The sequence below is a fragment of the Ostrea edulis genome, chromosome 4 (genome assembly GCF_947568905.1).
Source record: "Ostrea edulis chromosome 4, xbOstEdul1.1, whole genome shotgun sequence".
NCBI classification, from domain to species: Eukaryota; Metazoa; Mollusca; class Bivalvia; order Ostreida; family Ostreidae; genus Ostrea; species Ostrea edulis.
The window spans coordinates 90,438,910-90,453,754 of record NC_079167.1 but is presented as its reverse complement, the minus strand read 5'-3'; the positions used below and the strand labels follow the sequence as shown (position 1 = coordinate 90,453,754).

The 14,845-nt window shown below is 35.8% G+C and overlaps 1 protein-coding gene across 4 annotated transcripts in view; it reads right to left on the bottom strand.

Moving 5' to 3' along the window:
• Positions 1-482: 482 nt before the first annotated feature.
• Positions 483-14,845, bottom strand: part of LOC125668461 (HMG domain-containing protein 4-like) — a 19,449-nt gene continuing 5,086 nt past the window's right edge. The window contains exons 2-11 of one of the 4 annotated variants that reach the window (XR_007367621.2): positions 14,386-14,845; positions 13,312-14,157; positions 12,899-13,133; positions 12,290-12,342; positions 11,941-12,028; positions 11,212-11,276; positions 7,762-8,019; positions 7,474-7,566; positions 6,625-6,745; positions 5,044-5,180 (exon numbers count right to left, since the gene is read on the bottom strand). The exon at positions 14,386-14,845 is cut by the window's right edge and continues 22 nt beyond it. Coding sequence is in view for 3 of the 4 variants with exons in the window: in XM_048902663.2 (XP_048758620.1) it covers positions 520-687; positions 7,474-7,566; positions 7,762-8,019; positions 11,212-11,276; positions 11,941-12,028; positions 12,290-12,342; positions 12,899-13,133; positions 13,312-14,157; positions 14,386-14,845 (2,266 nt within the window). In the remaining variant the exon portion in view is untranslated. The other 3 variants (XM_048902663.2, XM_048902666.2, XM_056164262.1) reach the window with 3 other exon arrangements.

Genomic DNA, 14,845 nt, shown 5'->3' with positions numbered 1-14,845 from the left:
TGAAATTTGGTAATTTTATTTCAATCTCTTTTTAAAATATATTGTCTCAAATATTTTTTTTTCCAAATGACATGTTTCTTGTAGATTTTAGTTAAAGATAAAAAAAATATTAACAAAAACCTAAATTTTCATAGATATTTTCTATACAAAAATTTAGAACATTTACAAAAGAGAGTCTCCTCTGATTTTATTACATATTTATATCATGCATCAATTCAAAGTGAAGTTTGGATTGTAAAATCTTATTTGCAAACATTTTTCATCATTCCAGAAAAAATTGATATAAAATAACTCAAGAGTTTGAATGATATATATATGTGTGTGTATATAAGAAACTGTTTATATCCAACGGTTTTGTAGGTGTGTATAAAGACCCCAAATACTATGTAGCTTGGAAGTAAAGGTACAGCAGGAATGATGTTGTGTACAAACATTGTTACAGTCGTCAAATTTCGATCACATTCAAAACAGAATAGGGAATGGACAACAATTAACATTTATTCAAATAAAATATGTACATTACAACCCTGGCATGATGTATGCAATATTGTCCAGAACATGCATGTGTGTTTTTGCTGAGCATCCATTGAGTTCTGGGACTTGTGATGTAAGACACATGAGCGGACCCACAGCACACAGGAGAGAGTCCAGCAGCACCGAAAGACTTCCTTGTACAGCGATCAGGCCCTGAAACGATAAGACACTACTGAATTTTGTACACAACTGTAGACACAGAAAGACTTCCTTGTACAGCGATCAGGCCCTGAAACGATAAGACGCTACTGAATTTTGTACACAACTGTAGACACAGAAAGACTTCCTTGTACAGCGATCAGGCCCTGAAACGATAAGACGCTACTGAATTTTGTACACAACTGTAGACACAGAAAGACTTCCTTGTACAGCGATCAGGCCCTGAAACGATAAGACGCTACTGAATTTTGTACACAACTGTAGACACAGAAAGACTTCCTTGTACAGCGATAAGGCCCTGAAATGATAAGACACTACTGAATTTTGTACACAACTGTAGACATACCTGCCAACTGGAGATTGCATACAAATTATATTGCCCTACCTGACATTTGTAATTTTGACTTCGAATCAGTATTTATAACAGTTTCTAACAGGAAAAGAGCTACATGTATGTTTAATATGCACATAATTTAGAACAATAAAGTGCACTGCCACGGCACATGATACGCCCGTCACATATTGTTAACAGTATAGATTGTACCCATTAAAACATTTTTTTTTATATCACCTTAATTAAATGTCACAGTGACCTTAAAGTAGGATGCAACACACCTTCTACCTAAGATGCATTAGTTGACCAATTTTGGTGATTCTAGGTCTAATAGTTTTCAAGTTATGAGCCAGACAAGTTTTTGCCATATATGGCCATATCTTCTTAATGAAAAGTCAAAGTGACCTGGTTTTAATGTGCGACACACCTTCTACCCAAGATGTATATACAGACAAAGTTTGATGATTCTAGGCCTTGTAGTATTTAAGTTACGGGTCGGACACGAAAAAGCTAACAGACGGACGGACATGAACGCCATACCATAATACGTCCCGTCTTAAGATGGGCGTATAAAAATCAATTACACCCCATGCAATTTTTCCCAGAGATCCAATGTAAACTTGAGATTAACAATTTTTACAGCTGAAAGTACATAAAAATATACAAATAACTCCCTTTTTAATACAAAGATGCCCCCCCCCCCCCCCCCACTTCTATATATATGTGCCTCACATAGCCTCTACCAACAGAACAAAGGTGTTTAATTGAAAAAAATAAACTTCTAGTGTAATGAAAATAGCACCGTAGGATAAAATAAATCTGTTTTGCTTTTAGCTACATTAACAATACAAGATTGAGATCCATTCAAAGGTATATAATTAATCAAGATTTTCATTTAATGTCAAGCTTACCATTACAAGATCCATGTCATAATCAGTAAAATAGCATGAGTGATTCCACCTTGTGCATACATGCCATGCTAAACTTAGCCAAAGGCATTGAGGAAGGGGGGGGGGGGGGTCGTCATGTTTCACATAATTGGATATACCAATGAGTTGAAATTTGGAAACTCAATGTGCATGGCTGGTGCATAGACATGTAATGGACACTTTTCGTTCAAACGGACACTTTCCGTTGCCCAAAACAAAAATGCAGTCCTTGACAAATGAAAACGTGTAGGACAAGAGACCTATGGGCCACATCACTCACCTGATCGAGTCACATTGGCACATATCTAAAGATTTTACCTATATATTTGCATGTAAAACTTTGATCCCTATTGTGGCCCCAACATACCTCCGGGGTGGCCATGAGTTTTACAAACTTGAATCTGCTCTATGTCAGGAAGTATTCATTTAAATTTGTACTTTACTAGCCCAGTGGTTCTTGAAGATTTTCTCTATATATTTGTATGTAAAACTTTGATTCCTATTGTGGCTCCCATCCTACCCCGGAGTAATTTTTAAGAAACTTAAATCTGCACTTTCAAGTAAATGTCAGCTCTTCCGGCCCAGTGGTTCTTGAGAAGATATTTTAATTGACCCCACCCTGTTTTTTGCATTTTTGAGATTATCTCCCCTTTGAAGGGACATGTCCCTTCATTTGAACAAATTTGAAAACCCTTCACCCAAGGATGCTTTTGCCAAGTTTGGTTGAAATTGGCCCAGTGGTTGTGAAGAAGTTGAAAATGTAAACAGTTTACAAAAAAGCTCAAAAAGGAAGCGTTTTCTTTTTTAACTCGACTTCCATGGAATATCAGTGGTATTACACTACATTAGAGAGGTATTAATGTTTATCGAAAAGACCCCCTATATTTAAAATTAAGATATTAGTTTAGATCGGTGATATCACGATATAAGATAAACTTAGATATTTAATTTCTTAGGAATACAAGAAACTTCGCAATCCTAATGAATTTCAAAAGTGCAATCATTCCTAAGAAAACAGACAGTGATCCTCATTTCTTTTTGTAAGCAACGGTCCCTTTCCGTTACACAAACTATGTGGCACAGGACCTTTTCAGACTTCATTGATATAAATGTATTTCTATTGAACTTTGGAACACCACACACAGAATCTAATATAATATGTTGTACGGTGTGACCGTTGAGACGAGCGAAGCCCATTAACATCTTGTAACATGACTTATAGACATTTTATCCGCCTCTTCATTTCACACGGGAAATATAACGCAGTGGATGTAAACAGTTACATTGTGACGTCATATTAGCTGCAATGTTTTTTTTCCCTTTCAAACCAAGCAAAAAGAAAACATTTGATGCTATGAGAAAGCTTCTCTGGAATTAATTAAAAACGTTTGTGGTACTTTCTAAACAATCTAATTATTTTAACTACGGGATTGTCAATGAAGTATACTGCAGTGACGGCAACATTTTTCCAGAATCATTACGGGTAATACTAATCTTTTTTTAGCTGATGAAGAGCAAATCACTTGACTCATGTGTAATCATTGGAGCAAGCTCTTCGCAGTGCAAGCAAAGCTTGCTATAATTATATATCTTACTACAGTCAAACCTCTTTATCTCGAACTCGATGTGAAAGAGAAAAAACTTTGAGATATCTGAGGATTAGAGATATCGAGGGTAAAATACTTAAAAGAATAAGTGGTTGGAAATTCCGAATCACTTCAACATGTCAATGGTATTTGAGATAGCAGTGTCTAAGATACCAAAGTTCAGCTGTATATTACAGAAATAAAACATACAAAACGAAAATACAATTACCACACAAACACATCAGAACTCAAAAAAATTATGACACGGGTATGAATTTGCAGAGCAAGGCTGTAATGCAACAAGAAAAAGAAAATCGGCACAAAGAAAGAAAAAAATATTACATGTACTTGATCAAGCTCAATATGACCAAACAGCCAGGAATATTAAACATATGTAGCTGATGTAGTTAACCGTTTACAGAGGGAAGGATTTCTAGCAGATTTTGTAAGTCTCCTAAAGCTACTTAAAAATGTCAAGTTATTTTCATTTCTCCAGATGGCAGTCTAAGAAATATAGACATTACCTACACTTCAACAAACTGTCCACTGAAATCGATGGAATGGTGCAATTGATTGGTGAATTTCTTGCCCATAATTCAGTGGTGAAGATCAGAAACTGGAACCTGTATACTGTTTTTTTTTTACAACCTGAATACTAAAGAAGAGCAAGTTCTTTGAAGATTTTTGTCAAATTTTTCAGAGATCACAAGTTTGATATGCCAAGTCGAGGAAGTCGAAAGCAACAATTCAGCAACTGCTCAAACATCTCTAAACTCAGGGCTGTCAACCAGTGAGACAACACCACAAAAGTGATGAAAGCAAAATTCTGGCAACCAAAAGGCTTGAAAATAAGTACTTGCCAGTAAACATATAATGACAGAAAACACAACACATACATTGCAGATCTACATGTAATTCATGAAATGTGTGCATTAGCACTAACCAGAGAATATACAAAAAAAACGGAATCGTATAGAAAAGAATTCTTTATGTCCTGGACAAAATTTTGCGAATGTCGATCATTTATGTCCAGTCTTTTTGGCGTGCTTGTAAAGAGATGCCCTATATTTAAAAACTTCTCCACACGTAGAACACTGATGCTCTTCTGGATTGTTGTGACCAGCTAAATGTGCTTTCAGGTATCTCTTACTTTTAAACCTCTTTTCACATAAATCACACGCGTACTTGCTTTCACGTATTTGACATGTCTCTAAATGTCTCTTAACATTTCTCTTACTTGAACATTTTTTTTTTACATTTCGAACAATTATATATTTTTTTGGCTTCATGATTTGCTAGATGCTGATCCAAATCGTTTTTATAATTGAAGTCCTTTCCACACAAATATTTGAACTGATGTTGATGCCTCCTAATGTGATTGTTTAACCCTAATTTGGATTTAAATGATTTGCTGCAAATTTCACACACGAGGACAAATGGTGAATGTTTCATTTTTTTATGCATCTTCAGATCATACTCTGTGAAAAACTGCTTGGTACATGCCGAGGAGAAATCACATAGCCACATATTTCCTGTGTGAAGTTGTGCGTGCCTCTTGAAGGAGGACTTGGGTTTGAATGCCTTATCACACTCAGTTCAGAAGTTTCCATCTTGTTTGGTTTCCTCGGAAATCTCCGTCTGAAAAGTTAAAAAAAAAATCAAATTCACTAAAATGGTATTGGTTGACTTAAAGTTGCCTACAATCATAATGCTATACATGTGCAGATAAGAGTTCTGAGATTAATCACAGTTATCTTCACCTTTTCATTCACCTCAGTGCTCAACAAAAAGAAGTCATGATATATTGTTGTTCAAATCTTAAAATGGGGTTGCAATGAGGTTTTGAATGTAGGAAATCCATCGAAGTATAACATTGAATGTGGTATTCAGAATGTATGTTACATGCATTTAGTACAATGAAGAACTCAAAAACAATCCTTTATATATTTTAACAGCCATAAAATAAAGTCAACTCCATAATAAAATCAACGAACCAGAACAAAATTCACACTCGATCTGTAAGTCATCAATATACATCTCCACTAAAAAAATTAGTTCAATATCTCAAGGCGTTTAGAAAAAAAGTCCAGAAAACTGATTGTAACAGTAATTTTTCAATGATAAAGGGGCACAACTCCATCAAAAATCAAAGAACCAGAACAAAACTCAAACTTGACCTGTAATTCATAAATAAACACCTGCATACAAAAAAAAAAAACAATTCAATATCATAAGGTATTTAGAAAAAAAGTCCGGAAAACTGAGTATCGCGGAAGGACTGACATGGGTAAAACTATATGCCCCGACCACATTGTGGCAGGAGCACAAAAAACAAAATTCCAGCTTGTGAGCATCAATATATTGTTGCCAGATTTATATCATTCATTGGTGGATACAAAAAAACATCTCTGCCCAAGAAGACGAGGCGGTGTTGAAGAACACAAAATGCCAAAAGTGACCTTTTGTTTAAAACAACAATTCAACCAAAGGTGGTTGGGGGGGGGGGGGGGGGGGGGGGGCTTGAAACTCCGTAACCCACCCCCCGCCCCCTCTTCCATTTAGTTCTGCTCTGTCATTGGATTAAAGTATTTTGTTGCCAGGTTCACATTACTGGATTATGTAAATGTATGAAACTATTATTTAGACTAGAAAAAAATCTGTTTTAAAACACATTTTTATTTCAACATAGAATATCGAGTTTCTATTAATAACAAATGCCTGAGGTTACATATTGTAGTCCATTTTGAAAGGACAGCAACTTGCCTGAATTAATGGCTTAAAACTAAGGGCTTCAAAAATAGAAACAGTAAATGAGATCTGAAAGTGGCCGGTGCCCAAATCTTAAAGTGTCCTTTCCTTTATAAAAGTCAATAAATAACCTGTACTAGCTTTAAAACAGAATATTCGGCAAAAATATTGCAAGTATGCATATCAATATATCTTTATTTATACTACATACATGTATCTTTATGAAATGAAAACAAATCAGAGTTTCTACATTAAGATTGATATAAGCTATATTCCATGGAAAATATTATTCATAGGTTTGCTGTAGGTTTAATTATAAACAGAGATTACTTACCGAGCATGTTATGCGGAAACAGCAAAGCAATTTCATTCAAAAACGTCCGTTGCATTCTCTGAAAGTGTCCGTTTCAACGAAAAGTGTCCATTATGCCTATGCACCCTGATGTGAATAGTTGCTATTAAAAGCAAATATTCATATTTTGACATGTACTGGATATATTGTGTAACCATTGAATGTATGGGATAACTAAGACAAAAGGGTATACAATGTATCGCATTCCTAGTCTGGTGTAATCAATGTAACCATAACACGAAGATTAATAAGGCTATACTTATTCCCAGTTTCCGAGGCATAAAGAGGATAAGGGTCACCGACTCCTCAATGATAGGACACCAGTTCAACCCCCCCCCCCCCCCCCCCCCTTCCTCCTCCTCCAGAAGTATTTACAACTGGATTGATAAAGTGCCCAATCCAAGGACAGGACTAAATACACTACATCATGTGACTAAGCTGGGACCATTGTACTGACATTTTAATGTCACTGAGCCCCCTACACTACATCAGGTACAGTAGTACAACTTCACTGTTCAAAATGGATAGTAAGTGGTTACTAGAAGAATAATTCTGATTTTGGAAAATTAAATGAAAGTTAAAGTACACTCAGGTTTTACAGTGAAGTTATCCTAACATAAGACAATGGTTTATCTCTCTATGTTCTAATCTAAATGATTCACCTCGAAGCCACACAATCAAACCCATGGTCTACGTCAGAACTCTATAGAGTGGAGCTTTTAACTATAATGTCCTTATCGAGTCACTATTGTTGAACATAGGTTACAATTTCGAGGAGAAATGTCTTCTTCGTTTGTATTATGGGGGTATGAGATAACGCGGTGGACTCACTCGGTGTTCCTGTAGTCGGATTCCTATAATGCTGAGGGAATCTCCCACTAACTTCAGGTGAGCAGCTGTGTCTATAGGTTCTATACCCAGCATCTACAATAAACAACAATAAACAACGACAATAAACAACAACAATAAACAACAACGCTCCTTGTTTTTACCTGCCTCTGCAATCATATTGTGCATGAAAATTAGAATCCCCTATTTTCCTGAACATTTCTCTATCCGATACAAAACTAAACTTGTAAAATAATATCTGTGAAAAATGAACAATTTTTCCGTCTTCACCTTAGATGGACTAATCATCTCCTCCTGCTGTTTGACTGACACAGCAGTACTGGAGGTGTTAGCTGAGTGATGTTTTGTAGAATGGTGTCTTATTGGTGGATGATAAATAGGGGGTGGAGTATTCGAGCTGCTGGGCGGCACAGGGGCAGCCGTAGCAATTGCTTGAGCTGGGGTACCTCCTCCGCCTTTACCCGTCGTTATCAGTAGGCCTTTTCCAAACAATTTACGAGCTTCTCTCTTGGCCTTTCGTTTCCAGGCCTGCATGTAAATAAATAGATGACTATTAAATCACTTAAAATCAGTGTTTTTATGCAGTAAACATGGAATTAAAATTTGCAAGAAAGCTTTCTCGTGAAATCAGAAGTTATGTCCCTTGATTATTGCTTTCTGGATAACCTCTTATTAGTTCACTACCAAAACCTGAACTCCAGGCCTTAGACCTATTCACTACAGAAAGATTTTAAAAATGACCCCTAAAAAATGGCTTTGGTTTGGCAAGTGAACAATTTCTTTTCACAATATTCAGTTAGTGTTAAGGTAAGGTTTGCGACATTTTGACATGTAGCGAACGAAGTAATGTTGCATATCAGTATGTTCAGTAGGAATTTATCTTTAAAAATTGACTTTTTAAATAATATTGCCAATGTCATATTTTGACCAGATGGGCTTTTTTTTGTAATGTTTTACATTTTCAGGATCTTTGTACAAACGGGAATACTAGTGGTATAAAAACTACACGAGGGAAACTTATGGGGTAAAAAGCTGGTAGAATTTTTAAAAAGAGTATCATCTATCAGATTATATTAATTGGTTAAGAAATTTTATTTTAAAACACAAAAAATAGCACTTTTTATATCTTGAATAAAATTTAAATTGGTTGCCTTGGCAACAAAAAATGCATATTGAACAGCTTTACAAGGTCTATGTCAGAAAAATTTCACTTTAAACATAATATTTGGACCCTAAACATTTAAGAAAGCATATAAAATTACTACCCACTGGGCTTTGTTTCCATGGTAACGGATTAAAAAGAATTATTTCATTTATGCGATTTGTCACTTTGTTTTATAATTGTAATTCTTTGGAAGGGTGCATTGAGCATTTTCATGAACAAAATACAATTCCAGCTCAAAAATGATAAACGATATTTGTCAAGTATTGTTGTTTCTAATTTATTAGAAATTAAGATGTTGGTTTTTTTTGTTTGTTTGGTTTTTTTTTCTATATTCAATACAATGCAATATCTATATCTTCAATTTCCCGGCGGGTTTTCCACAGTCCCGCTTTGTTATAAATTCCGTGTTTCATTAGCCCGAACCTGTCTTATATACTACATCTTTGAAATAAATTCCCTCTTCTTGTTCTGCTTGATGTTTGTTTACATAGTTGACAATATAAAGGTCCGGTCAGTGGCAGATCTAGATGAGGGATTAACGTAAAGTTAGTAAAAATGATACTTAACTAATCTGTTGTTATGTCGACATGATCCATGCCGTTATGCAGATTAGACAAAACTAAGAAATTCAATATTTTAAGATATACTAGAGAAGACCCCTCTTTTATTCTTACGAGATCATACATGTATCAGTCGTGTTTTCTACATTTCAAAGTTCATGCAATAAATCGTTCGATCAGCGCAAGTAGGTGTCATAGCATTGAAATATAAAGTGCATGTAATTAGATAGGTATTCAAAGCATGGTCAGGTTTATTTTTTAAAAATGCTTGGGAATGTCATTAGAATTCCTACCTTCGTTAATGTCTAACATTACATTGTTAAATTTGAGGATACTATTCACAGTGATCGGTTATAACAGCATCAAAATAAATCCTACTTTCCCTAGCAAGATTCGCAGAAATTACATGTGATCATCTCATGGTTTCACACAAAATATCAGCAACTGGTACCGATCATCATCTTTTACCAGAGCCATGCTGTTGTTTACAAACAACTGACTTTCTCCATGTATTCCAAATGCCGATTCCCATTAGGGGCGATTTCAAGGTCACAACATGAAATGGAAATTACCGCAGCGCTTACTATATATAAAAAATTGTAGACTTTTATGATATCAAAAAAAAAAAGATTTATAAATGATCATTTGAGAAACATTATTGTTATTTTGTTATGGAGATTTACACTTGTGCCACTTGACAGCGGTAGTTGATAACAAGTAAATATCATGACATTTTCCCACAATACAACTGTGACGTCATAAAGCGCGAAGTGCACTGAGGTATATCAAAAGTTATCTCCCTGTTGTTGCAAACCTTACTTTAAATGAGATCTACAATAAATAAAACTCACCTTTGAGAGTTAAAAGATGAGACAATTTTTTTTTCTCAACATTCAAATAGATTTGGTCAAGGCTTACTATATATAAGTATCAGAAAACGAAATATTTTGCCATTTTACGCATTATAAAGGGGTATATAAAAAACAAAATTCATCAGTCTCTGTCCGTATTTTGTTGACTTCAACCTTATAGAATCCTCTTCCTGAACTTAAAATGAAAAATATCTTACATATGTGACTTGATTTGATGTTTGAGGAGTACATGTAGAAGTATTAAATATTAAGTTTGTTTACATTAAAAATGTGCAGCATTGTTTTCTCCCATTATCATCTTTGTTCACGCAGATGATCTTTTTTTGTTTTGCAAACATTTTATGAAACACCTGGAATAATTCCAATTGGTTATATTTAATTTCATTCCTTGTATATTTCATTTTGATGATCAAGAGCACTTGTGTCTGTTGCAAGAATTGAGTTGACTTCAGTTGATGGAAAGACGTTAATAACAAAGAACAAATTTTTCACGATTTACAAGGGTCCAAAAATGGACCTAAATGGAACACCCTTTTTTAGATTTTAAATAATCTCTGTACTGTCAAAAACATATGAGTGAAATAAATGAGCTATAAAGGAGCATAATTCCATAACCAAATAGTGATGTATCTGTTTACAGAGGTCCCTTACTACATATTCAATTTCATTTGACTTGATCAACATTTTCTCAAGTTTACACCCATTGTATACTCTAGTTACGATCTGGAAACTAATTCTTAATACCATCCCAAACATTTGTCAATCCATCAAAAATCTAATATCCTAAATCTACTCCTGTTGTAGACTTTTTTCCAGCAATTTTGTGGCTTTATCCACAAATAACTTTCTTATTAAATAAAGTCTTATATACATGTGCAATTGTGCTTATCACATCTTTAAGCAACAAAGTAGTGATTCAAAATATATTGATACACTAAAATAAATTTGTAAAACATTTACCCAATTTCAAAAAAATATATCACAGGGAAAACTTCTTTAAAAATTCATCATGATATACGTATAATATATCATTCTAAGCAAACAATCAAGTACATTCCTCAAAAATGATTGTTACACCGAGTGCATACTTCTTTAAAACTAGACTTTTGACACCATAACAAACCATTTTGTCTTTAGCGGGAACACTTTGCCAAATCTCTCCTAATCTTCTGCTCAACTGGGCAAAATCTGCAAATATCACTTAAATTATCACTAAATGTAAAACAGTGTAATCTTTTCATAATAATAATACTTTACACTTAGAAGAGTTATAGACACATCACATCAGAGACAGCTCTCACCTGAATCTTGATGCAGTAATTGACATGTTTATACCAGTAATTTACTTCAAAGGATATGTACAATGTTTACAGTTATACTACCCAACAGACAGTGAGACCTGCACTGCTGTATCACCTGACAGACACAAATGTTAACTGTTTGTTTTACATCAGATCGAGAACTTTTCACTCATATTGAGTTCTCACCAGCTGTAAGTGAGGTACCCATGCTTAGTGCTCAGGGCTGTAGGAGTGGGGGTTCTTTAACATGACAATGCCTGCTGCGACACGAGACTTCCATTTTAAAGGTCATATCCAAAAAAGCCAATATTCTCACTTATGAATGCCGAACGTTTGGCGAAGGAGCAATCACTACCTATGTTTACGTCTTAGGTTTGATGCGGCCATGGCACGAGTGGGGCTTGAATTCACAACCTCCCGCTTACAAAGCGAACACTCTAGCACTGAGTTACCGCGACCGATGACGCAAATGTAACTAAATCAAACTTATGCGATATTTCATGGAACTGTTGTACATGTATCTATATAAGTTTGTACTCTGGCAAACATACCAATCCCTGGGTTTTCATTGAGCACTTTGTATCGTACACTGTTACACCACATAGTGTAGGCTGTCAACCTCTTCTTCTTCTTCTCTTTCTAAACGCCCAAAAGTCAAATAAATGTCTTCATACCATTTTTTAAAAACATTAAATATACAAGCATTTTTTTAAAATGCACATTTTATCTATGGTAATTATACAAGAACAGAAAAACAGAAAGGATTGTAACATGCTGTGTATAATATAGATACTGGTTTTAGTACAAAATGGAGATTAATGGTACCAAAACACAAAAGTACAAAAAATAAACTTAATTAAATTAGATCCCCTGCATTTAAAACAAGAATTTCTCCTTTACCTGCCCGATACTTTTCTTGTCTTTGCTTGCCCCAGCTAATGACTGGCTATCATCTGAGAAAAACACATTTCACCATTAGTACATGTATTTTCCAATTCAGACCATCTCATCAGCATTCCTTAAAAGTATGTATACATGTAGAGTAATTCTGAAGTCAACTTTAGTGAGGTGCTGTATATATGTAATAACACTAAGGTCACTTTGCATTGTGACGTCATCAGTTTCAGAGGATACTAATATGGAATCAGAAAGCCACAGTGTGGTGATCTGGAAAATCAACAGTATCAAAAAATGAAACATTGATGAGCATATCATAATTGTATGTAACACTACTGTTAACTTTAGTGAGGTGATGTATACATATATGTAGATAATGAAGTCAACTTTAGTGAGATTCTGGATATATGTATGTAAACAATGAAATCAACTTTAGTTGGGTGCTGTATATATGTATGTAACACTGAAGTTGTTGTACATACATGAAGTTATTCTGAAGTCAACTTTAGTGAGGTGCTGTATACATATATGTAAACAATGAAGTCAACTTTAGTGAGGTGCTGTATACATATATGTAAACAATGAAGTCAACTTTAGTGAGGTGCTGTATACCTTTCTTTCCTTTCTTTTTGCTTGGGGTCTTCTTGACACTTTTCTTTGGAACTTCGTCAGCTATGATCAAATTCCCATCCTGTGTTTCAAATTCCCAGTCCATATCATCCTCATTGTCATCCATGTCATCATCGATCAAATCATCATCGTCATCATCATCTTCATCGTATTCTTCATCATCTTCATCCTCATCATCGAGGACTGACACTGACTGTTTCCTTTTGGTTTTCTTAGCCTTAATACAAGAATGAAATGTAACATTTACTGTAACATACCACAGGGAAGATGTCAGTGAGAGTCGTTTTGACTTTCTAGTGTCTAGTCTATGTAGTTTGTGATAACAGACATGTATACCAGTGAGAGTTGTTTTGACATGCAGTGTATTACACGTACGTGTTTAGGACAGAGCTTACCTTCTTTTTAGTGGACCCCGCCCCTGATGTAGATGGTTTATTGCTGTCTACAGGACTGGTCACAGTTACAGAAGCTACATGTGAAAATGCGTCCCCTGCAGACCCCACATGGGATACAGCAGGAGGTTCTGTAGTAAGCTTCAATTTGATTGGTTTCTTCACATTTTTGTCTGATGTTGGTGACTTAATCTGTGACAGAGTCTGTGTGGAGATCACTGGTTCAGAAAACTGTGCTGGTTTGTTCAACAACATTTTGATGACACTCTTGTTGTGAGAATCTCCTGCCATGCTTGGACCAGGTTCCTCTTTGATTTTGGGTTTAGGTGGTTTTTTCCTAGCTGAGGTCTTGCTGGGTGTGATGTTGCCCTCCTGTTGAGCCATTTTTGTGAGATGTGTCAACAAAGCTGAGCCTGGGGTAGACTGAGGCAGTAAGACATTAGGATCAACTGTATCAATAGGTTCATCTTTCACACTAGAATTCTGGTCCCCCATAACAGTCTCCCCCGGGCTAACAAACGGACCAGACACCAACATAGGTTCAGTCTTAACAGCTGCAAGTTTAGGATCATCTGCAACCCTGACAATCTGAGGATTTTTCCTGAGATGGGCCAGAAGTGTCGACTGCGAATCACCAGACGCTGATGTATTATGAAGGGCATTCATGAGGTTCAGCTGTATGTTGGCTGCCTGTAAAATCTGGGGCTGGATTCCTGTCCCTGGGGTAGGGGACACTGTCACTGTTGCAGATTCAGGACTTGCTATTTTGGTTCCTCTTTTGGTAGACTTTACTTTCTCAGCCTTTTCAAATTCTTCCATCTCTATCACTTTGGCAGACTTCTTCCTGACCTAGACAAAAAGAACAAAATACTCATAGACTGCCACACTTACAACAAGAGTACCGAGCCAACGGTACATAATACGCCCATGAAAAGCTAATATAGGGTGTTTTTCTTACACCATGATTTGTAGAACTTGGTTGGTTTCAAGTAGTACATGTATCAGCAACCATCAGGGCACGACATATAGATTTCATAACCAAAGGATAATACACAGCTGATTTTTTTTTTCACTCACTCTTGATGACTTGGGAGTTTCTGATGCCTCCAACTTTGGCTGGATAAGTGGTTCTTGAGTTACAATCATTTGAGGAGCACCAGCGATGACTTGTGAAGCAGATGCAATCAATTGAGATGGAGCACTGATTAACTGGGGCCCTGAACCAATCAACTGAGGAGCCGTGCTGATTAACTGTGGAGAGGAACTGATTAACTGAGGAGATGAATTAATTAAATGAGGTGCAACACTAATCAACTGAGTTGCATTAATCAGCTGAGGAGCAGCACTTATGATCTGAGGAGTGGCCATGATGAGTTGAGGAGCTGAACTGATTATCTGTGGAGTGGCTGCTATCAAGGTGGGGGTGTGTTTAACTTCCTGAATCTCCTCCGTTTTTGATTCAACTTCCTGGTCTTCTGAAGGACTTTCTTCTCCATCTTCTTCGTCCAAGAACCGAGCTGGTTTTTTCCTAGCTCTT